The 24,760-nt window shown below is 43.3% G+C and overlaps 1 protein-coding gene across 5 annotated transcripts; it reads left to right on the top strand.

Annotated features, from left to right (window-relative positions):
- The first annotated feature begins 1,323 nt into the window (after window positions 1–1,323).
- On the top strand, window positions 1,324–23,152 carry RSAD2 (radical S-adenosyl methionine domain containing 2). 5 transcript variants are annotated; one of them, XM_001502602.5, is made up of 6 exons: window positions 1,324–1,992; window positions 8,065–8,226; window positions 12,396–12,625; window positions 15,290–15,439; window positions 18,561–18,593; window positions 20,300–23,152. In XM_001502602.5, exons 1-6 carry the CDS (start codon window positions 1,647–1,649, stop codon window positions 20,462–20,464), a joined length of 1,086 nt encoding a protein of 361 aa, XP_001502652.1. In that variant the 5' UTR covers window positions 1,324–1,646; the 3' UTR covers window positions 20,465–23,152. The 5 variants fall into 5 exon arrangements, with proteins under 5 accessions (XP_001502652.1, XP_070092846.1, XP_023475359.1 ...); XM_070236745.1 differs by having other exon boundaries at window positions 1,366–1,992; window positions 20,320–23,152; XM_023619591.2 differs by lacking the exon at window positions 20,300–23,152 and adding an exon at window positions 19,008–20,208 and having other exon boundaries at window positions 1,366–1,992.
- The last annotated feature ends 1,608 nt before the right edge of the window (window positions 23,153–24,760 follow it).

The following is a 24,760-nucleotide window of genomic DNA, read 5'->3' as shown; positions in this document are numbered from 1 at the left end:
GACAGTGTGATCTTTGGGGCAGAGGTAGGGTTTAGGGCCTGGGGGAAAGTGTTGAAGACTTCAAGGTCTTGGTAAAGTTCTACTTCTCGATCAAGATGGTTGCTGCATACATGTGTTCATTGTGTCAGAAATTCAGTATGCTGTACATCGATGAATTGTGCTCTTTATGTATAGTATGCTTCAGTAAAAGATTTGCCAAAAAAATAATATGATGGTTTCAAGTAACTAAACCGATTCCACAACCCACTAATACATTGCAGCCGCTGTTTGCCATTCCTGCAGGGGTGGTCCACATCAGGGAGCACAGAGTACATTGGGGATGTATGTTAGGGATAGGTGTTTAAAGACAAAAGTCGCTGGCTAAAAATGATGGTGACATTGGGCTGTCACCAATGCTTGGATGCCTTTGGGAGGGGAGAGATGGCCAACTCCCAAGGTATAGAGAGCAAGAAGGGGGCTGCATTGGCCTGGATTCCAGCCCACCCGCTTCTTGAGCAGTTGGAAGAAGAAATCCCTCCCGTCCTTTGCAAGCCGGGACTTTGGAGAAGTTCTGCCACTGCTGAGCCTTCCTCTTGGACGGGTGGAGAAGGGCTAGTTATGAAGGAATAAGCATGTGTTCAAAGACTAGCAAAGTGACTGTTACTTCTCTGAGCTCTTTGCCAAAAGGAACTTTGACTTCTTTATTTGATTCATATTTATTAATATTTTTCCTGATACAAAGGAGGCTCTCAATAAACACTTGTTGAAGGAAAGAAGAAAGAAAAGAAGGAAAGAAAGAATGCCTGAATGAATGAGTGAATAAAAGAAAAAGCCAGGATAGAACTTAGGAAGACTGAGAAAGTAATAATAAAATAATGGGATAATAATGATCAACTGATGAGTGGTATTGCAAGTGTTTAATCTCAGTTCAAACCCTTACTTCCTGTGTGACACATCTGCCCAGCTGAGAAATAAGTCAGTGTGTGCAAAGTGCACATAGTGCCTGGCACACAGTGCTCCATGCAGGCGAAGTATTTCTAATTTATTATGCCAAGCTTAATATACCTCATGTCATTTGATCCTTAAAACACCCTGCATGCATTAGACATTAATACCCATATTTCCCAGAAGTGTTAACAAGATAAGGCAGGTAAAGAAATTTACCCAAAATTATACACTATTGGCTGAACTAAGCTTCAAACCTTAAAATACTTGTCTTCAAAGGACTTCATGATTACCCTCTGGGCCATGCGTGATATTTGTTTGGAAATGGAAACTGATTTCATTTTCATTTCTTCATACACACATGATCTAGTCAAACAAATATTTCCTGGAGCCAGCCCAATTGCGTAGTGGTTAAGTTTGCGCAGTCCACTTCTGTGGCCCAGGGTTCACAGCATCAGATCCCGGGCATGGACCTAACACCCCTCATCAAGCCGCACTGGGGCCAGCATCCCACATAAAATAGAGGAAGATTGGCACAGATGTTGGGTCAGCAAAAAGTCTTCCTCAAACAAAAAGAGGAAGATTGGCAACAGATGTTAGCTCAGGGTCAATCTTTCTCACAAAATAAATGAAGGTGTGTCCCTCCTCCTCCGTGACAGGGTTGCTCAGGAACATATAAAGCGCGTTTCCGAGCGGCGGGCAGCCTCAGGGCGCCCGGCACCATGTGGGTGTTCAAGCCCATCGCTTTTGCTGGAAAGCTGCTGAGTGCTTTCCGGCTGCAGCTGAGCTGTGTATGGAGCAGCCTGGTGTCCCTGCTCCTCGGGCTCAGGGCAGCATTCCGGCTGGCCGGGACTGAGAGCAGCCGGCACCAGAGCAGGAAAGCAGCAGCCGAGACCAGAAGGGAAGAGGAAGAGGGCATGAACCAGCCCCCCACCCCCCTCAGCGTCAACTACCACTTCACCCGCCAGTGCAATTACAAGTGTGGCTTCTGCTTCCACACGGCCAAGACTTCCTTCGTGCTGCCCCTCGAGGATGCCAAGCGAGGGCTGCTGCTGCTTAAGGAGGCCGGTGAGTCCCGGGTCCTAGAAAGAGATCGGGGGGCTCAGCCACCAGGTGCTGGGCTCAGAGAAGAGGGGCTGGGGGCACTCCAGCTGGGGGCTGCAGAGCTTCTCTAGAACTTGAATCCTTTCCCATCACACAGTGAGGATGCCATCCTGTGAGACAAGCTTAAGGGGAATTTGGGTAGGGGTACCTAAGCCTGCCTAAACCCAGAGTCCGCTGGCATGGTGGGGAAGTGGAGCAAAGCCGTTCCCCTGCCGCTTCTAAGTGGGCAGAGGTCCGTGGGGATGGCCAAGCTCCCCGTCCACCCAGCGTTTGGAAAGAGGCAGGCTGGGAAGGTCGTGCTGCTTTCTAAGTCTGTCCAAAGCACTGACTGACTGGGGTTTTCCAGAAACAGTTCATGAGAAAGGTGGAAAACCAATACAAAAACTTTGACTTAAGAACTGCAAGATTTGAGTCTTTTATTTTGGTTCATTTATGTGCTCTTAATACGAAACTAGTAAGAAACTATGTACAACTCAAATACAGCAATGACTTTGTTCTCAAGACTTGCCTGCTAAACTTCCCCGCATTGGTAACTGCAGGCATCGCAGAGAGAGCTCAGCTTGTCCAATTAGAAGGCAGCATCTTCCACTCCACATCTATTCTGCCTTCACTCCTTGTCTTCCTCTCTTTCCTAGAGCATCTCCTGAGCTAGCAACTTCAGCAACATCACCAACGCTTTTCTCAGCTTGTTTAACGTTTATACGGAAGTGTAATAACATGCACAAAGTTGCACACATCCTGAGGGTACAGCTCGATGTATCTCACCAAGTAACCACACTCAGGTAAATAGCATGCAGATCTAGAAGGAAAACATCACAGTGCCCAGAAGAGCATGCTCCCTTCTGGTTACTGCCCTTCCTCCCAAGCGTAACCACAAGCTCATCTTCTAACACAGAGATGAGTTTTGCCTGATTTTGTACTTTTACAATGAAGTCATACAGTTTGCACTTTATTGGATCTGACTTACTTTGCTCCCTGTTATGTTTGCTCGGTCATCCACAGCTGAACCCAGGGCAGACCCACCTTGCCGCTGTTCCCAGTGGGGTCTAGCTCAGAGTCTCACCATTTCTCACCAGGACTTCTCTGTTTCCTCTCATTGTCTCAGCTGTCCTGACTGAAGGCGCATTATCTTACTAAAATAGAGTTCTGATGCTTTAACTCCCCACTTAACTCTCGTGCGTGGCATCCAAGCCCAAATCCGTCAGCACAAGCCTGCAAGGCCCTGGGCAAGCTCAGTGTTGCCGTCAGTGTCCTCCACCCCAACGTCTTAGGTGCCCTGTGATGTGGGCACATCCTGTTAATCCCATTCTCCCCCAACACCTGCAGCTTCATGCCTGTGCTGGTACCATTCTCTCTCCCTGGAATGCGGGTCACCCCAATCCCTGTTGGGGAACTCTCAAAGCTCCTCAGGATTATTCCCGGTCCTCTTCACGCAGAAATCATACCCCCGTCCCCATCATTTGTGATCCTATGGCACTGGTTACAAACGCATATTAGAGCACTTTTTAAACTGTGCTCCTGTGTGTTGTTTCATTGTTTCGTTTTTCCTGTCTGGGTCCCCAAGGAGTTTGAGTTCCAAGGTTGAATCTTATGGTTCTGTGGATTTTTGTGTCTAGCAAAACATCTAGAATGTAATAGGGACTTCATAAATGGTTTTGGCTGGGTGAATTAATGCATGAATGAACGGATGAGAAGAGTTCCGGTGTTGTGGAAAGAACTTACGGTCCTGATCCACGCGGCCAGGGGTGAGCTCCTGCACCACCACTTACAAGATTTGTCAAGACATTTAACTTTTCTGAATCAGTTGAATGATTTTTAGATGTAGATAATAACGATAACTCATATACCAACCTCAAAAAGTTGTTACAGGGGCCGACCCAGCAGTGTAGTGGTTAAGTTCGAAGGCTCTGCTTCGCGACCCGGGATTCACGGGTCAGATCCTGGGCACAGACCTAGAGCACGACTCATCAAGCCAGGCTGTGGCCACGTCCACATAGAAAATAGAAAATTGGCACAGATGTTAGCTCAGGGTCAATCTTCCTCACCAAAAATAAAATAAATAAAGTTGTTACAAAGCACAAATAGATGAATGCTTATGTATTTTTTATGGATTATAAACTATTACAGTTATAATTAATACTTTATATAATGACCTCAGTTTAGAGTAAGTCAAACCAAAGTTAATTAAAATTATTAGGGTATAGTATGGGTTATGTGTCCTATAAGTGAGATTTCTGGCTAATAGAGGAAAATCTATTTGGGTAATGATTAAAAATTTAAACTTATATTAAAACTTAAATTAAAATCTTTTATTTCAATGTGTATTATATTTAAAATTAAAATTTACTGCTCTGGCTGAAAATGCTTCTAAAATATATTATTTACTTCTCTGGCTTTTAAACAGAGAAGAATGAATAGAATTTAACCATTGTGAGCATCAGCTATCGATCTCGCTGTAATAGGATCGCTCTTGTATGCTAACACCATTGTGAATTAGTTGTTCCCTGTCTGAGATCTTTGCTACGTCTCTACATCCTGTTCCTTCAGCTTTCTCATTCTGTCATCCCCTCTAAACCTGCTCCTCGACTCATCAAGGGCTATGCCACTGGCCAATCCACTGTCTTGCTTTCTCCAGTTTATCTGTCCCTATTTAACCACACTTTTCAGGAATAATCTTTTTATTGGATTATAATGATCATCACACAAGCAGCTTCCTAGCATGTTGGCTTATAAACAGTGAGGTGATATAATTTATTACGGTCCAATCGTAGACACATCCGAGAGCCAAAGGGGATGCTGAAAAGAATGAACATGTGATTTAGTCAACCATAAACTGGACTGTTCTGGGCGAGCTGGGATGAAGGGTGACCCTACTGAGGAAGATGGAAGGCTACGGAGCCTGGGCACACATCCTGGCTCCACTTTTCTCTAGACTTATGATCTTGAGTAAGTCAAGCTCCTTTCTGGAGCTCAATTCCTGCAACTACAAAGCAAGATACTAATTCCTTCCTCGATAGATTATTTTAAGGATTAAGTGAGTGTTTTAAACGTGTTACCTTGGGTGGGGTACAGGGAGTCCAGATGCAGATCCAGAAGGAGAGAAACTGGGAAGAGTTTCACAGTTTTGTTCCACACAGCTTCTTGTGAAGGACACAGTTCGCCCCCAGGGACCAGGGAATGTCCTGGGGTCAGCCGCCAGGCAAAGGGATGGGGGACTGTGGACAAGAGCCTTGATTGTGATTTCTGCGGGAGGGAACAGAGAGCGTAGGGCCAGCTGGCTTAGCGTGGGCTAGTTGGAGTCATTTCAGCAGGCTCTGGGCATGGGGCTGGCCCTGAAGGGCGGTGTACAGTGCCTGGTGTGAGAGCCCAGTGGAGAACGTGCTTGGAGTGTTGACTGAAATGGCTGCTCCAGAAGAACTGACCAGCTTGTAGCCATGGCCTCGCCACTGGGTCAGGACGGCATTTTAAAAACTATACTACATACAGTGTGATGGCACAAATTAAACTTCCAAGCACGGTATTAGGGATTTAGTAGGTACAAAGTGTTCTGAGTGGGTAGATTAACAACGTTCTCAGCGAACTTTGTGGGGTGTGGTGCTGCTTGTGCCTTAGGAAGTTCCCTGGACCCCTCTGCTATTCTCATTGGTGTTTCTGTTTCCTTCCTATGACCAAGTCTGTGCTGGTCTTACTGGGCCTGGTGCTTGCTCCTTGGGTCTCTGATTCTCACATCTGTTAATATTTCTGTGATTTGCCGTGCCCTCCTCCCGCTCCTCTCCATCTTCTGTCTCTCCAAGGCTTCCGTCTCTAATTTGAGATGCTGGCTTATGTCTGTGCTTTAAGCACCATCAGAATTCTGTGATGTGGGCATTTAAAACTTAACTTAGAGGAACGAGCTGCTTGCTAGTTAAGGCTGCATTCTGGAAATGAACAACTATGATGTGGGCCACGAGCAGAGAGCACCTACTAAAGACTCAGTGAACTGAAGAGAACTGAATTGAATTTAAAATGAACTCCACTGTGACAATATCACCATATAAAAATCTGAAATTTCAAGATATTCTGGGCCTTCTAGTTAATCATGGCATATTTATTTCCATTTCCTCCAATCTTTCCTCTACTCCCCTAAAGTTATAGAAAAATAATTGAAAGAAGGGGAATAAACCCACAGAGAAATCAACACACAGCTGTTGTAACTGAGTGATGCACCTGGGCAGCTTCAGCGTGTGTCTGCAGGAGGAAGGGCCTCAGAATGCTCACCATACAGCCCCGGAGAACGCAGGAAACTTCAGAAGTTGGCACCTGTGTCACGCAGAAGTAAGGCAGTGAGTCAGAAGTGAGGGTGAGGCAGGAAGTAGGCAACAGGCTGGAGGCAGGCCAGCTGCTCTCCCCGCCATGGTCAGATGAGGCCCCTCCTAGTTCCTGCAGATGAGAGAAGCGTCCTTTTCTGAAGGATCTGGACCCCACGGGCTGACCCTCAGGGGCAACTGAGCAGGGAGGAGGGGGAGAAGAGCACCACACTGAATCCAGAGGGCTAAGTGCAAGTCAGCCTGCGGACATTCCCGGGGGGCAGGCACCTGGCACATGAGGCATAGGAGGAGAGAAAAGAGTCTTCTTGCGGAAACAGAATGGCCCAGAGGAAAGACCAAGGACACTGGCATCTGGAGCATTATCTAGTGAATAAGCTAGCTCACCTCTCTAGCACTCTGGGGTGGAACCGTCCGCGTGAGCAGACCCCTCCTTCATCCCAGAAATTCCATCCAGCTCTTTTGTGCTTCATTCAAATGTGAATGGACAAATAAAACGCCACAATAAAAGGCAGACGAAACAAGTAAACAGGGAAAACAAAAGAAGAAGAGAACCCCAAAAAACCTATAATTGGCAATCAGAGAGAGATGACAGAAGGAATTACATATATGAAATAACACAATGCTGAAAAAAGGAAAAGTTAGAAGATGGGAGAGTTTGGAGAACTAAAAATTGGATTTCTAAAATTAAAATTTTACTAGAAAGGCTAAAAGATAGTCTTAGATAAATAGGACAATAGGAACAGGAGAGACAGGTGGAAGGAAAATAGTGGTTCAACACAGAAGCTCCAACATGCCAGTAATAGAATTTCCCAAGAGAAAAGGAAATTTGAGAAGAGGTGGGAATCATCAAGCAAGTAATGTAGGAAAGCTTCCCACAACAGAAAGAGCTGCGTTTTTAGATGGAGGGCCTTCCAAGCGTCCAGAGCAAGGAACAGAGACAGATTCCACTAAGGCACAGCATCCTGAAATTTCAGAACATTGGAAAGGAAGCTTCTGGAAGGGCAAAAGCCGTGTACTTACAAAAGATCCTAAATGAGTGATGCCAGACTTCTGAACAATCACATTAAAACCTAGAAGACAATAAGTAATGCCCTGAAGCTTCTGTGTGAGAAGTGATTTCAATCAGAATATTGTACCTGGCCACACTTGATCACAAGTGTGTTTGGAAACATACAAGTCCTCACTTTAATTCATATTTTATGCTTTTTCAGGAAACTCCTGAAAGAATTTTCAAAAATAAGGGAGTAAACCCAGAGAGAGGAGGATGCAGATTCCAAGACAAGAGGCATCCATTCCATGGAGGTGGGGTGGAGAGGGTCATCCCAGAACCACGAGGAATGATGTCCCAGGGATGAGAGCCCAAGGGCAACCATTCTCCATGGGGAAAGTGGCTTCCTGTTTGCAAATCTGTGGGATACCTCCTTGCACCCTGTAGCTTCTAAGCAATTCTGTCATCTGTGCCACTAATTCCTGCTTTGAAGTGCATCTATTTGAAAATCGGGGGGAAAACACAACTTCAGGTGACCTTTTTCCTGGTGAGGCCTTGGATTGTATACATGCTTATTTCCACAAAGTGAGGCTGAGCAGGGACCAGGAGTCAAGGAGAGAGAACAGTGAGGAGTTATTTCATTCTGTTCCATAAGGAAATAGTACTTTTGTCATTAAAATAGTAATGGATGTTTGTGAAGTAGAAAAATAGAAGGAAAAAATCATTTTTCCTCTCTCCCAGGCATGGAGAAGATAAACTTTTCGGGCGGAGAGCCGTTTCTTCAGGACCGGGGCGAATACCTGGGCCAGCTGGTGAAGTTCTGCAAAGAGGAGCTGCACCTGCCGAGCGTGAGCATCGTGAGCAACGGCAGCCTGATCCGGGAGAGGTGGTTCCGGAGCTACGGTGCGCTTGCTGGGATGGCACTGTAGTTGTTGCCACTGTTAGTGTTGGGTACTCTCCTTCCTTCCATCCTGGCCCTTAGGCCAGGCCTGCTGGGGACCAGATAGGAGGAAACATCCGACTTGCTCATTCTAATCTCCGCTCAAGCTGTGCCTGGAGTTACGGCAGTTAGAGTTTGGTGGGGCTCTGAGTGAACAAGTGTGGCAAGACAGAGAACACAGCATATTAGTGAGCATAACTCTTCTGCACATTTCAGTTTAGCAAGTATTAAGGCCTATGGCTTTAGCTTAACTACTGGCAGGGAAAGTTAACATGGGCGACAGTTTTGCAAGCCCAGGCTTTATTGCTTGTTTGCTATTAATGTTTAATTTTAAAAATATTTACATAAATAACTATGTATTATATTTATACATAAATATATGTATTATATTTATACATAATTTATACATAATTATGCATAATTTATACATAACAAAAATGTGTATTATATTTATACATAAATAACTATGTATTTTATTAGGCTCATGTATTAATTAAGTAATTGGACTGAAACAGTCATTCTCACCTTTGGTTGTACACTTGGCTGCTGAGGAACTTTTTTTAAATTTGTTTTAAAGGTTGGCCCTGAGTTAACATTGGTTGTCAATCTTCCTTTTTTTTTCTTCTTCTCCCCAAAGCCCCCAGTACATAGTTGTATATTCTAGTTGTAGGTCCTTCTAGTTGTGCCATGTGGGACGCCACTACAGCATGGCTTGTTGAGTGGTGCCAGGTCCACGCCCAGGATCCGAACCAGCGAACCCTGGGCTGCAGAAGCAGAGCACACAAACTTAACCGCTCCGCCGTGGGGCTGGCCCCTGCTGAGGAACTTTAAATAAATATCTTTGTTGGTACTGGACCCCAGAGAGGTTATGTCAGAACCTCCTGATGTGGGGGCAGGCCAATTTGGGGGGACTCCAAGGGATTCCAGTATGCAGCCAGGAGTAGAAACCACTGATTGTAAGATTGCTGAGGTCCCTTACAGCTAAGTTTTACAGAGATATAACATCTGCTCTAAGGAACTTAGGAAGCACTTGAAAAATGTTAGCTATTATTACTGCTACCGTTGTAGGAGACAGTTGGAACCTAACTCTTAGAGTACAGTTTTCTATTCTTGCTTTGTATGAGCTGTTTGAGCCTTGAAATCATTCAAAGGGTAGTTGCATTTATGATCTGTGGGGGATGTCCACAGGAAATCTCTGACCAAATGCCCCTTCTGAGATGGTAAGGAAATGGACATGGTGGGGAGGGGAGGTTGCGCGTGTAGGTAGTATAGCCCATATGATGAAGGTTGAGCAGGAAGAGAAGATTCACAAGTTTCAGGTAGAGGTGAACCAGGGAAGACAAAGGCAATGGATTAAAACTGAAACATCCATAAAGGGAGTCACTTCATGAGACCAGGGTCAGAGTTGTGAAGTAAGCTTTGGGAACCACATTTACAGAAAAAAAAGAAAGGTTTACAGAGCAGGTGTGAGCAGAGAATAATTGGTCAGGTTTGCAGGATGTGTACTTGGCAACGCTCTCCCTCCAAAATCGCTCCATCTGCTTGTCAGTGTGCTGTGGAGAGTAGAAGCCAGGAGGGTCTCTGTCCTTCAGGGTCAAAGGCTCAAATGCTTGTATCAGGGAGGCGGTGTCATTAGTGACTTTGAAGTGTGTAAGAAAAACCAGCTTCAATGGGAGAGAGATGATGAGAAAGTGTGAAGACTGTGAAGAATTGGAAGCATCATGCCCTATTATAGCGGACAAGTGGACAGCCAAGTATGAGCTTCCATTGATTTCAGTACTGTATGGGAGTTTAGCATAGGGTTGCCATATCCTCACATTGTCAAAGACACATCAGAAATCTACATTCTATCTTAAATCCAATTTGAAATATTTTCAGATGTTGTATTTAGGTATACCTATGTAGTCCATTAGCCTCCAATTTTCTACCTCTGGTTGGAAGAACCAGGGATGGCTCTGTGTGCCTCAGGGGATGAGCCGACCTACTTCAGAGCTCCCACTACCACTCTAAGTTTGGCAGTTTTCTAGGAGCACTCACTTAATAGCCAGTTATTCTCACGGCTGAGGTTTATTAGAGCAAAAAGATACAGAGCAGAAACAAGATGTGGATTGCCAGAGTCCAGAGAGGTCAGACAAGCTTCTGAGTCCTTCCCCAGCCAGGGACACACAGGTGTGCTTTGTCTCTAGCAGTGAGTGACAGGGACATGTTTGGAATGTCTTGGCCCAGGAATGCTCATCTGAGTTTTAGAGTCTGAGGCTTTTATGCAGGGCTGGTCCACTAGGCAAATATTGCCATGCAACCAGCCATGGTAACTGAAACTCAGGGCCAACAACAATGAAACCAGGTACATCATGAACCTTGCTGAAGAATCCTGACGACTCTTGACAAGTTGAGTTTACACGCCCCATTGCCCCAGGCATGCACACATCATCAAGAAGTGGCATATAGAACATTCTGGCAGTCATATAGGCAGGAGTTGGCCTGGATTCTATCATGGTTCCAGGCTTTCCTGGGGACATGCAGGGACTGAGCAAACAGATCTTCTCTGTGAACTGTTTCTTCACAGGGCTTTGATAAGCAAATCTGAGAAGAGGAGAGGGGATATCATAGTAACACATAGTAACATAACACAGCAAAAGCTGAGGAGGTGGCAGAAACAGCAACTGATGTAGAGCTTCTCAGGCAGCTTGGAAATCAACTAAGTAGGGCATTAATATAACTGATGGGTCTCTATTTTGGGGGTTTTGAACTTCCTATTTGGTTTTGTTGGAGACCACCTGTTAAGTAAGTTGCCTTTTCCCCATATGCTATACCATTAGGAATTTATTTGAGATCAATTTTTGTAATATTTTGGTTGTTTTAAATAATGACCAATTTCTCTATTCTGACTTCAGTTTGTACTAGATGCTTTGAGCCTGTAAAAGAAGTAAAAAGACAAGTGCTTGCCCTTGGAGAGCCTAGAGTCTGGTTAGGAAGATGAGACACCCAGGATGTATGATTAGGTAACAGATTGTAACTCACCTTAAGTCATAGTTCAGAGTTCAGGACCATCAGTCACTTCTGTCTTTCTCCAATTTCTCTCTGTCTTTCTCCTGGGAAGTGGAGGCAGTACGTGTGGCTAACATCAAATTAGCCCCCACATTGAAGTTAAAATTACTCTCCAATTGTGAAGTTAAATAACGGTTGCTTAAAGAGTGTTTGGAAGCCCTAGTTTCTATAACTGAAGAGCAGTTTTTAGAATTGACTTTGCAGTCAATGCTGCATAATTACTATAACTAGGAAAACTGATACTGAATCAACTGCGAGGGGTTGGCCTGTGAATGACTGGGCAACAGAGAATGCCTGTGCTTAACAGGCAGGTGGATAGTGTGGAGCAGCAGAGGAAATCAAACAGTGGAAAGTAAGGCAGAGGAGAAAGTAATGTTACAGAAACCGATGGAAGAGAGGCCAAAATGAAGATGATGCTCACTGATGTTTTCTGTGCTCCAATTTCAACCCACTTTCATGGCTCTTAATATGTTCCATTTCAGGGAGGGGCGGTTTACACTCTGTCTCCACCACTGAACTCCATTCCCTCATGGCTTTCTCAGCATCTGATTCAGCTGTGGCTGAAATACCGTAGGGTCTCTATAAATAGTTAGATGATGAATCAAATACACAAAAGAAGTCAAGGAGAAGCCAAAGAACTTGCCAAAAAATATTAGGGTTCTACAGAACAAGTTTATTTATGTGATGAGAAAAAGAGAAGTAAATCTGTAAATGCTCCTACATATGGCTGGAGGTGCCAAAAGATCTCCCTGCTTCAGAAGTTACATGATTTGGATGCAGGAATTAATGAAAAACCTCATTTAAATATATTGATAAATGTCCACAAACACGTGCAGAGTTTTAGAACAGTCGAACGTAAGCATGTCTATCATCTCATTATGTGTATATATATATTTTCAAGATTATTTTACACAAGTACCCAGTATAATTCACATTTCAGTGAGTTTTGTGGGTGTGAGGAAAAGTATCTTTTGAAAAATTGAAAGAGATACAAGCAAGATATGTTTTTTCATAAAGAGATGTAAACGACCTGTAGGGCTTGGTCTTTGAATGGAAAAGTTTAAAGATGATCATTTTCCCTCAGCTGAATACTTGGACATTCTCGCCATCTCCTGTGACAGCTTTGACGAGCAAGTCAACGTCCTCATTGGCCGTGGTCAAGGAAAGAAGAACCATGTGCAAAATCTTCAAAAACTGAGGACGTGGTGTAGGGATTATAGAGTAGCCTTTAAGATAAATTCTGTCATCAATCGATTCAACGTGGAAGAGGATATGAGGGAACAGATTAAAGCGCTGAACCCTGTGCGCTGGAAGGTAAGTTCATGGTGTTGCGTTTGCTGATTATAACTAAGGAAACGTTCAGGAGAGACTTGTCTCAGTGAAACTGAGAACGATCAGGATACAGAGAACTCGGCCTGCTGAGCCAGCCGGGGGATCCGGTCCTTGGTCCTTCTTTCAGCTCCATTAGACGTTAAACTACTTACGTTCTCTTTGGCTCACTTTCTCCTGATGAAAACCAATTCCCTTCCGGAATATGGAGAAGATAAAGGTCAAAAGATTTACCAAGTGTTTGGAGATGTTCTGAAGAATATGTCCATAGAAAGCCTAACTTATGTGTATTTATTAATATAAGACTGGATGGCCCCTTAAAAGTCTGGCTTATTTGTAAGTGGATATATGTTCTTTGTAAATGCTGATGGTAATAAATTTTTCATTGAATTATTAGAAGATATTGGGGGCAAAGTCATCCCAAAGTTTTGGCAAAATTCCTTTCCCAAGACCCGTGCTTTAGGACTGGCTCCACTATCGGCTCCCAACAGGTCCAAAGTTTGAATGCACGAGGCCATTCCGGGGTATACGTATAGCACCCACCATGTGAAGACACTTTCGATAATTATAAATTAAGGTTTTGTGCCCTGGCTGTTCTTCAGAATCAACTCGGGGGACTGTTTGAAAAGCGGCTTCTTGGGCCTCATCCCACACCCACATTCTTTAAACAGGGCCCTGTGTTTTAAATCCTGTGTTAGCATTCAGAATAGAGTTAGGGAGATGAGGAAATAAATTATTATTTTCCTGAGGTTATCCTGTAATATGTGGAAATGGGTTAGAAGAACCTGCAATGTTACTTCTTAAATTTTTAAATTAGTATATTGAACTTGAACTTTGATTACATATATAAGTGAGCTGGAATATCAGCCACCCTCCCAGGCCTAGGAGGAACTGGAAGAAAGCTAAAGAAGGAGAAATTATATGAGGAACGGAAGCTATGATCCAATAGGGAGGGACAGACCAAGGCCAGGGGCCCAAGCTCCAAGTTCTTAGATTTTCCTTCTAGAACCAACCCCCCAGGCACCACTCTCATTTCCCTACTCCCGCTTCTCTGCTCCACTTCTTTTGCTGTTAGTATCTTCTTCATTATTCTCTTTTCAACTTTTATATTTATGTTTTCTTCTCATACCTTTGGTTTCCTCGTGTCTCCTTGTCACGTTTCTAATGCATAGTTTTTTTCCTCCAATCTTTTGACTTCTGCTCTGGCTTCCCCTTGCCTGATTCACTACAGAATTGCCTTTCAAAACCCTGACTTTTTTGGAGGGAGAGGATTAGCTGTTGCCTGTTTGGAAAACAGTTTCCTCATCACATTCTTGATGTCTGCAGGCTGCAAATTGATGTAAATCAATTGTCCTGGATCAGGTTCTTGTGTGATTACTCACGTGGTTCAGAACCTGGTTTCCCAAGCTGCCTCCTCCTGGTTGCCCCTGGACTTGCAGGTGCCGTCAGCAGTACCTCAGTGCTGAGCCACATGGTATTTGTCAGCAGGGGGTTTGCTGTCACCCGTGGGCTTGCTCCACTGGCAACAGAGAGGGCTTCGCCTGACCCTCCCCATCCAGTCCCACCGCCCTCCCACTGCTCTCCCTCAAGCTCCCGTGACATGATTTCCTCCCAAGAGACCCTTCCATTCTAGCTGGCAGATTCTGGAACGGAAGCCACCAGGGAAAACACCCATGTGTATCTTCATCATCTGATACTCAGTCAGCTTGGGATTCCAACTTGTGAGAAAGGCCATCCTCCCTGCCACCTCTATCTCTCCTCACCCTGTGCCAGCACTGGAGATGAGTGCTATGGGTGCAAGTTGAGTGGCATCCTCTCCCAAGATGCTCACAGCCTACTGAGGAAGACAACCATGAAAGCAAATGTTGAAAGTACCATGTGAACACGATCAGCAGAGGCAGGTGTCAAAGGAGTGAGCAAGAAAGCAGTATTTAGGGCATTTTAAAATGACTTCTAAACTGACTAAAATGTGAATTAAATCCTATGTAGAATCTCCCCCCTTTACGTGAAAATCTCATAGACCTGGGTCTGTGCTGGGTCTGTCTCCGATCAGCCACTGTCACCTTGAACAATTCCCTGGGACTGAGTTTTTCCTTTTCAGATGATGACATTCCTTATGGTGGAAGGACACCTTACACACACACATTTATTTATTTACTTAAAAGAATGTTCAGAAAGACTATTAATGGCTTGGGAAGACTGTCCTTATATATTAACTGAAAAACAACCATATTCTAGAGGCCATAACAAGGAAGTATGAAAATCAGTGGAAATAACAACATTTTGAAAATACTTATTTCTTGGTTTGGGGATTGCAAATGATTTGTTTATTTTCTTGATGTTTTTGTGTAGTCCGTATTTCCATCAATAAACATCTGTTATTTTGTAGTCTGAAAAAATTGGCTTCTAAGACTAGAGCAAACATAATCTAGACCAGTATTTCTAAGTTTATATTTTAGGAATGTTTGTGCTTACTAAATTTTAGGGTGAGCTCTGGCTTCCCCAGTGCAATGTCTTTTTAGAATTTTCCTTAGTTTGATGGGTCTTCTTTGCTTAAGAGAGATGAAGCTTGGGTCAGGGGAAACAGCATTTGAGATGAAAAAATTATGGAAAATTCTTTACGAAGCAAACACCACACTTGTCTTTCAGGTCTTCCAGTGCCTCAGAATTGAGGGTGAGAACGCTGGAGAAGATGCTCTGAGAGAAGCAGAACGATTCCTTATCAGTGATGAAGAATTTGAAGGATTCTTACACCGCCACAAAGAGGTGTCCTGTTTGGTGCCTGAGTCTAACCAGAAGGTTGTATAAAGCAGAAATTGTTCTGTTCACCATCACACATTTAGATGACTCCAAAGAGGGAAATCTCTCCCCCCAGGGCTCCACACAGTCTTACTCAGGAGGGTCCCCGTGGAGGGGTGGAAGGAGTGCAGGCACAGGGCTGGGGCCCACCCTCGGCCCTGGGCCTTCCAGCTGTGGGCCTTTGAATGAGCTTCAGGTTCCCCATCCTGCAGTGGCTAAAATGGTACCAAGGAGGGCCGTGTGAGGTTAGCGGTAATCTCTCTAGACGTCATACATGTAGGACAGGGTGCCTAAACAGGGGAGGGCCAATGCTACTACGTTGATATCAACACTATCACAGTATTTACTTCAGTTATCTTTATGGATAATTTTAAATGTTGGATAGAATGCAGAAGAAATGTTTCACTAATTCTTTAGTTTTCTAATGTGATTACAATTGGATAGTACATCCTATTAGCACAAATTTATCTGTTATGTAGATTAGACAACATTAGGCAAAGTGTGTCTACACTATGGAACTTCCAGGTGTTACCAGAGGCAGAGTGAATAATTAGTGTGTTCTCAGAAGCTAAAGAAAAAACCTCTTTGTTCAAAGGTCCATTACTGCAGTGTTAAGGGCAACAGTAAAAAATCAAAGAGAGTCTAATACTCAGCATAAAGAGAGCAGGTAAACTCTAATGTTCACAGTATGAAGTGTGATAGTGACCTAAAACCATATTTCAAAGAACATTAGGTGACAAGGATAAGTACTCATGATATAATATTGGGTACGAATGAAGAACAGTATGCAAAATTCATTTGGCTTTTAATCCTAAGGTGCAAAAGAAAAATGTGTATATACATATCCCACGCTCATGCTGGAGTTGCACTTTAAAATTTTCTAAAATAAGTAGTTTTCTTATTTTTAAAAGTATTTAAAACTCAAAATATTCTCCCACTTCCCACCAAAGAATACACATGCAGCATAATCCCACCTTATCAGCCTATCATATTAGGAACTCCAAGAACAAAGATTTGTTCCTTATGCCTTTGACTTCTGAGTAATGTTGACTGGAGCATGAATATGAAAATCTGTGCATGGGGGACAGGGCAACGTTTGAAAAGAACAGAGAAAGAGCAGAGGAGAAAACTCTCATATCCCTGCACTATTTGATATGATTTTTTTAATCTTGTCTTAATTATGTAGCTAATGTGGGGGTCACAATAAGTGTGACTACTTTTTGAGCACTTCCTTTGCACTAGGGACTGGGAGCGCTTTCACAGACGTTCTGTGGGCCAGGCTTCATACCCTGGTTGTGGAAACAGTAAGGCTGAGTTGTAGGGTTAACTGACCTCACCTACATCAGAGGCAGAGCCTAGTCTGGGGCAAGCTAGAGTGTGGATGACGCCAAAGCCAGAGACGCTTACTAGCTACTGTGTTTCAAACTCCAAAGTGTGTTTCAAACACAAACCCCAGAGGCTCCTGTTACAATGCAGATTCTGACTCAGCAGTCTGGGAGGAAGTCATTGAGAGGACATGACCCTTGAGCTGGGCCCAGGAAATCAGAGGTTCCTCACCCCGTCCCCTGGCCTGGGTATGTATGTTCTGCCCACCGTTCCCACAGGGGAGCTATTCCAAGGAGGCAGCCTTAAGAGAGCAGGGTGTTGTTGAGACCATCTGGATGGTAGACAGGACTGAATGCAGCTAAGGCCTCTACAGAAACTTTTAAGATTCTGGCAGGGGGTGCAGAGGTCTTCTCATCTAGCAGCTGCCCGAGATAAGCTTCATACATAAGTTCCCTTGCTTATTACATCTGCCACCAACCCGTCTGGAGAGGTCTGCCTCTTTCTTTGGTCTCTCCTTGCCCTTCGCATACAAAGGCCAGTTTCACATTTCACCCTGGAAGCTCCCGAGTTTGTGAATCAACAAGCAGGTCAGAGGTGGGCCCTTTAAGAAGCTCCCAGCTGAAGCCTCTGCTGCTGGCCCATCTCCAGATGGTCAATAGCAAGGTCTTGACCTGACCGTGCTCGGGATTCAGGAGACTATGGCCCAGGGGACAAGTCTGGAATGCAAGCTAAGAATGGTTGGGAGAAAAGCCAAAACAAGAGGAACATTCGAGGGGCCGGCCCTGTGGTCCAGTGGTTAAGTTTGCCTGCTCTGCTTCGCGGCCCGGGGTTTCGCCGGTTGGGATCCTGGGTGCAGACATGGCACGGCTCATTGGGCCATCCCGAGGTGGCCTCCCACATGCCACAGCTAGAAGGACCTACAACTAAGAATATACAACTATGTACCGGGGGCGCTTTGGGGAGAAAAAGGGAAAATAAAAAATAAAATCTTAAAAACAAAGAATAACATTTGTGACCAGTGAAAATGATATGAAATTCAATTTTCAAGGTCCATAAATAAAGCTCCATTAGAACACGGTCACATCCACTCTTTAAGTATTTTCTATGGTGGCTTTCAAGCTACGTCTGTGGAGCTGATAGTTGCAACAGAGACTGTATGGCCTACAAGGCTGAAAATATTTCCTATTGGGCCCTTAGAAAAAAGTTTGCTGACCCTTACCTATAGGGGTATGTGTAGAAGGTATAGCGACTGCAGGAGTACAGGTACACCTTCTATAGACGGATAGAAGGCACAACTAGTTACAAGTAATGTAAGGAATATTAAATGCTCAGGTAAGTTGCCAGGTAATAGCATTTAAGGGGCTCTGCTTTACACATTGGAAAAGGGAGAATTCGGTATGACAGACACAGCCACTGGGAATATTAAGTAATGAAGAACAGGGCTCTCCCACAGCTCGAGGAAATGGGAAAATTAGCCTGGGGATTTCAGTCAAAGGAGCTTTCAGGTGACGTCCGACCCCTTCAGCATGGGGCAGGGAATCCAGCCTGCGTGAATCTGCTGGAATCTGAATGGACACAATCAGATGCCCCTGGAGATGTGTGTTGGGTGGAGATGGGGCACCAGCAGATGGCTCACTTTGTAAAGGACGTGCCCAAAGACACTCAAGCAATATGAGAAACATGGAATCCGGAGGTAATAAAGCACAGACACACCGACATTTTCAGACAGACAGTGGGGCATCCACACAGAAAAATACACTTGAAACTAAATTTGTATTTAATTTCTCCTTTGCAGATGAAGGATTCCTACCTTATTCTGGATGAATATGTGAGTATTTCGAATGAATTATAAAATTATCACTTAAAAATTAATTAAGCAGGAATGCTAGAGTGGAGTTATAATGAGCATAGCCATTTAGTCCATATTTGTTCTTCTTAACCAGCATTTCACATTTTTACTCTCACTGCTGGGCATTAATATTAGAGCCCTTACTTCACTGTGTCAAGTTCTGAGCTAAGCACCTGGGCAGGCATTGGCTGGAACCCGGTCCCCGTAAGTGCACAAACCCCCAGGTCATGGTGTCTCCCATGTGGCTATGGATCCGTGGACGTCACATTGAAGCTGACATCACACAAAGCAGATCCCTCTGTTACGCCATCTTGGGCTGGGAGTTCTCTGGCTACCGGGCACCCAGGGTACATTGGAGGAAGGTCACATGTCGCATTACCTTTAATTTCTCAGATGCTGCCAGCTTGTCCTCTGACTGATACGTCTTGGCTTTAGTGAGAAGAGGTTACAGTTCCTCTCCAAAAGTCGCTGATGCTCCCACTGCCCTCCATAGGATAAGGAAATCCACCCTTCTCAAAAGTGGAAACAAATCACTTTCCCTTCCTCTTGTTTCTTTTCTCTTTCTTTCTTTCTTTGTCTAGATTCATAAACCTTTGCCAATATTTCTAGCAAAGGACAAATAATTTCATTCAAAGACCTGTTTTTAAGAAATGAACTCCAACAAGAACAATGGCTTCAATATTTCGTTGGGATTTGGTGTTTTGAGAAATGCTTATTGTGACTTTGGTATTTTATTATTCTCAACTTAATCAATGGTGCTTCACAGCCGTTTCGTTTTTTGTCAATGTGAGCTTTCCTTATGGAGCACAAGGGGAAAAGTAATCCCATGAATGTTCAGTTTGTGGGGTCAGATAGACAGGAAAAGTCAAACGGGATTTATTTTTGGAGTATCATGATTGGCTGGAGGTTTTGATCAATATTGCTCAACAAACTGGTCTCCACACAGTTGGAACAAACATAGTGGAACTAAAATTTGCTGTTGGCAGTTTAAGAACATTTGGATTCAATAAGTAATAGTAGGGCTTCTACAAGATGCTCAGTGCCATGGTAGGTCCCGAGAAGTGTGAAGACCTCGTTCCTACCTGTAAGGGGTTTAATAAAGGATAAAAACCAAGACCCTTAGCAGGGCATAGAAGACTCTTCTTGATCTGGTGCCCACCTGCCTCTGTAGCTCCTTTCTTATCACTCTCTATCCTTCTCTCTAAAGAAGGTTTTGTTAATATGTACACGTATATATTCATGCACGCAGTTTTTATTCCAGCAATGTCACCTACCTATAATTTCCCAAACACACCATGCTAGTTCATGCTTCTGTGCTTTTGTAATGCTGTTCTCTCCAACTTACAATTTCAAAACCCAATTTAGACATCAACATTTTTTGAAAGCCTTTCCTGGTTAACCCCCTGCCCAATGGAGGGGCATGCCCCTCCTGTGGACATATATAATTCTGTTTATCACACACTTAATCAATTTAATGTGTTTATGTCAGTTAACGTGAGTTAGTTGAGTAGAGCGAGATTGTCCAAGGAGTTCAGCATCCTCTGTATAGAATCTGGCCACAGTTCTCAATAAATATTTGTTGAAATGATTGGAATATCAAAACTTGTCTTGGATGAATCCTCAAAATTGAGTTTTACAGGATAAATCATATGGAAATATCCCAATTTCTGTCATGAATATTCTAGATGCGCTTTCTGAACTGTAGAAACGGGCGAAAGGAGCCTTCCAAGTCCATCCTGGATGTTGGAGTAGAAGAAGCTGTAAAATTCAGTGGATTTGATGAAAAGATGTTTCTAAAGCGAGGAGGAAAATATGTATGGAGCAAGGCAGACCTGCAGCTAGACTGGTAATGCTGGAAGTGGAAGCAGCCTTCAGCCCACCAGTGGGGACCTCTTACTCAGACTCTAAGTGTGGCCGCAACTGTCAGCAGTGCCTCCTGTTGGCGTTTCTTACTGGCCCCGAATCTGATATTCTATTGCACATGACATCTGATTATCTGTGGTCACTGAACACATAAATAACTGGGATAACTGACATCCATTGACAATGCAAAACCATTAACTTTAGTTAATTAGCTTATTTTGGATTTGAAGTTTTGAGCAGTGTTTACTGTGACTCCTGTATTTTCATTTCAATACTCCTGTATTTTCATTTATTTTTCCAGTCCTTTTGTTTGACGGAGTCGGTTCTTTTCTGCTAAATATCGAGATGCCAATGTTCAGATGTGGAAAAATTACAAAATATCTTCCCTGATTATTTCTGCTCTTTCTTTTTCTGTCTTTTTTACCATTGCAATCTTGGACTTTTGATCCAGAAGTTTAAAAATAGTCAACAGATGTTTTGAAGAATAAGAAATGATAATCTTACCAGTCTTCAGTAAGCACCTAGAAGGGATCGTTCATCTACTGCTGCTCTGCACGGCCCCTGGCCCACGCTGACTATTCCATGAATGTTAGCGCTCTCTCTTGCTCTCTGTTCTCTTCCAAGATTCTTAGCAAAACCAAGATACACTTTACATTTCATGATGAAGTTGACACGGGGTCAATGCTTGGGTTGCTGTGTGAACCTATTATTTAAGCCACACGAGTCCGTCAGGCAGAAACATGTAGCCTTGTTGAGTAGATGGTTGGCCCCAATTCTCTGAAAAGTGACAGCTTGCTGGATTGGCACCATCTGTTCTGAAAAAGCACTGGGTGAGTGTGCAGGAAAGAATGTGGTGAAGAGTCTAGAATGTACCTGGATTTCATGTGAATAAAGCCGTGACACAATATAATATTTCTCAATTCACTTTGAATCACTTGAAATAAGGTATAATCTAGGTCAGGATGAGAAGATCTGGGGCCTTCCTTTTCTAGCAGTAAGAAAGAGCTTGAGGGAAGATGTCACTTAAACTGGGTCAGCGAACAGAATTCTCTCCTTCAGGAAATATCACATGCAGCTTGTTTACATGACCTAGACAGGATCTCGTTGCCTGGAGAACAATAATTTCCTATCATTGTTTCAAGAGAGCAAAATCATGGGAAATGTTTTACCCAAGCAAAAAAAAAAAAAGTTAATTTTAATCTAATTGCCATTCCCATGTCGCTCACTAGGTGGCATTTAAATGTTGCCTGATTCCATTAAGGCACAATGCAGGAAATCTGCTTCATCTTCTATTTTCAAGGCTTGCTGATTTTGAAAGGTTTGGTTTTTATGCTTTTTTTTTCCTCAGAAAATATATTTATACCTCAAATTTTAAGTCACTGTAATTCAAATGAAATCTGTTTGTGTCCCATCTAAAATAGCATAGGTTGTCATATATTTTCCCTTTTATTTTATTTTTGTAAGAGAAAAATGAATTGGAAGTTTTTTCCTTGTGGATTTTGATAGTATCTAAGCTATGATGATGTTAATATAATCAATATAAACAGAAACAGATTTTTTACTTGACATGAGTGCATTTTGCTGATCTTTACATTTTTCGACAAGAGTAAGTTCAGCAGAGAAAGATGCCATATGTGGAAGCACTGCAGGCGTTATCTGTGTACAGTAAGTGCTTGATCATTATTTTTTGAGAGAAAATCTGAATCTGAAGCCCAAAATCTTCCCAAATCATCTGAGTTGGAATGAATTTCTCTTGAGCTAAGGGAAACTGTATTTCTCTGTTCCTGAAGGGAAATATAAAAGAAAACAGCAAACTGCACTTAAGAAATACACTATTGTAAGTACATAAACACAGTCATTTTTGCACCACCACCCCCTTACTGAAGCACTGTCAGGATTTGCAAAGCTTTGATGTTTAAAATATTCAAATGTTCATTTTTCTTAAGGGGAGGAAACAGGGCCTTTTAGCATTAGAGTAAAATTCAAATACAGTATTTTGTCTTTTTCTTTTGGTTTTAAATATGAGTGTCAGTTTTGTGAAACATGTTCCTTTTCATTACGAAAACAAGGGACAATTTAACTGAGGTGTTTCAATTTATGTGTTAAGGGCAAACATTTTGTGATGCTTTTAATTATTGCTTAAGTTTACATTGTAATAATACGAATGGAATTTTGTCTTAAGAAACCGAGAAAGATCAGATATTAGTAATAGCATATTGGTTTAAAAAGTATGACTTCTGTCTGTTATTTAATGATAAATGATACGAAAGTTGCCTGTTTTTTTCTAAGTTTGAAGATGAGTGAAACCATCTGGCTGAATCATCTGAAATGGAGGCTCCTGTTCTTTACTTTCTGGAGTCTGAAGTCTAGTGGGTGGGTCGATAGAGAGAACCAAGATACTAAAATAAGAGAACAAAGTCACCATAAGGCTCTGTCAGGCAATAACTCATCGCATAGGCTGCCCTCTTATTGAAAGGTCTGTTTAGTCCACTGTGATTAAATGACTCACTATGCTGTAAGATCTTAAGTCTTTGTCTTGAGTGTGTATATGAGGTCTTAGTTTTTAGGGAAATATATCTATATGTAACTTTTTATGCTCATACGTGATACTCCTGAGTATTGGTTTGATATATTGTAAGATGCTGTAATATATTAAAATATTTTTTGTACCCTGCCTTCTCTCTCAGTGGGTCAATGTAATGAAGTCTCTCCTTGGTGTGTGTTTAAAGTAATTACGTGCTTTTACAAACTTCCACTGCTAGAGGCAAGCACGTATTAAAAATCAACGAGGTTATCAATAATTAATAAGCACATTTCAGACAACCCACTTGGCAACAAGATTGAGTGGAGATGAGCCACTGGGGAAAATCTTCTTTGTATTCTAAAATGAAAGCCAGCATCTTGGGGACCTGGCGTCTGACCTGATCCCATGGGCAGGAATGACTTCCGGCAGAGGGGCAGCAGGGCTAGCTCAGGCCTCCATACACTACTGGTTGCAGCACCGCCGTTCTGAAGGTGACCTGGTCAGCAGTCCACGGAGCAGGTGTATGGCATCGCAGAGTCCTGAGGAGGTGCAGAGCTCACCCCTGACACCCTGGTTTCTAGCTGTCCATTCAGTGCCTGACCCTGAGATGCATCTGCTCCACTAGCCTGTGAGTATCAAGTGCTGCTCTTGTGAGCCCGCTCTTCCTCTCATCCCCTTTCCCAGCTCTCAGAGCCAAGGGCTCCACCTTCCTGGACCATGTCTACCTCATGCCCTCAGGCCTCAGACTGGCCTCTTCTGGCATCCAGCATTCTCTCAAACATGCCCCTGCACTTGACCTTGGCTTACAAGCACTCACTTCTTCAGGAAGGAGATGGCCTTCCTACCTTCCCCATCCCAGACGCCTGCCTACCCTGGGCTCCAGCCCTAGAGCACACGAGTCAGATGGGATCCAGGGGCTTGAGACAGTGGAGGAGACTCAAGGCAGGCTTAGTCCTTGATCATTGGCGCTGGGCCTCTGACAGCCACATTTGGGATGCACAGCTCAACGTCCAGCCCTGCTGATCCATGCCCTTCCAGTCAGAGGAGGAGGAGGGGAAATGACACAGAAAACCCACAGAGCAAGTCCTGCTCAGGGGCCCTGAGATGGGCTTGAAAGATCAGAAAGATTCTTATGATATTTTTTCATGATTCTAAAGATAACACACATTTGGAGTGTATTTGAAAAACAGAGTAAAGCAAACTGAAGAAAATAAAAATGACCCATAAGTGTATTACCCTGAGGTAACTGCTGCTTTCCTTCCTATCTTTCCAGTCCCACTTGATTTTAATAGAATTGAGTTCATACTCAACTTTATTTTCCACGTAATATCTTCTGAAGGTTTTTAAAGCCAATTAGCTTTCTTATACTTCAATGAGAATAGCCAGTTTTTAGCATTTCACACTATAGATGAGAAGAGATTCAGAAAACCACAGCTAATTTGAAAAAAAAAAAAATCCCTGGATTTGGCTTTTGAGTTGTTCACATATTTGCTTATGAATGTGAGTGTATCTCATGTTCTGGGAATTCACTTTATCCAGAAAAAATATATATGATAATAAAATCAAAGGTTTTCTGTGCAAGCTCATTCCTGGAGCATCTGGGAAACTGCCAGTAAAAAGTAAAGTAATTTATTTTTTCATTCAGGGCCATCTCAACTCGTCTCTGTTCGATTCTGCTCCCAATTCCGATATGTGGGTTTTTTCCCTACATCAAGCGATTCTCTGACACCAGCTGGGTGTCCTAAATCGACCGCAATTC

The sequence above is a fragment of the Equus caballus genome, chromosome 15 (assembly GCF_041296265.1).
Source record: "Equus caballus isolate H_3958 breed thoroughbred chromosome 15, TB-T2T, whole genome shotgun sequence".
Taxonomy (NCBI): domain Eukaryota; kingdom Metazoa; phylum Chordata; class Mammalia; order Perissodactyla; family Equidae; genus Equus; species Equus caballus.
This window is presented reverse-complemented; position numbering and strand designations above follow the sequence as displayed.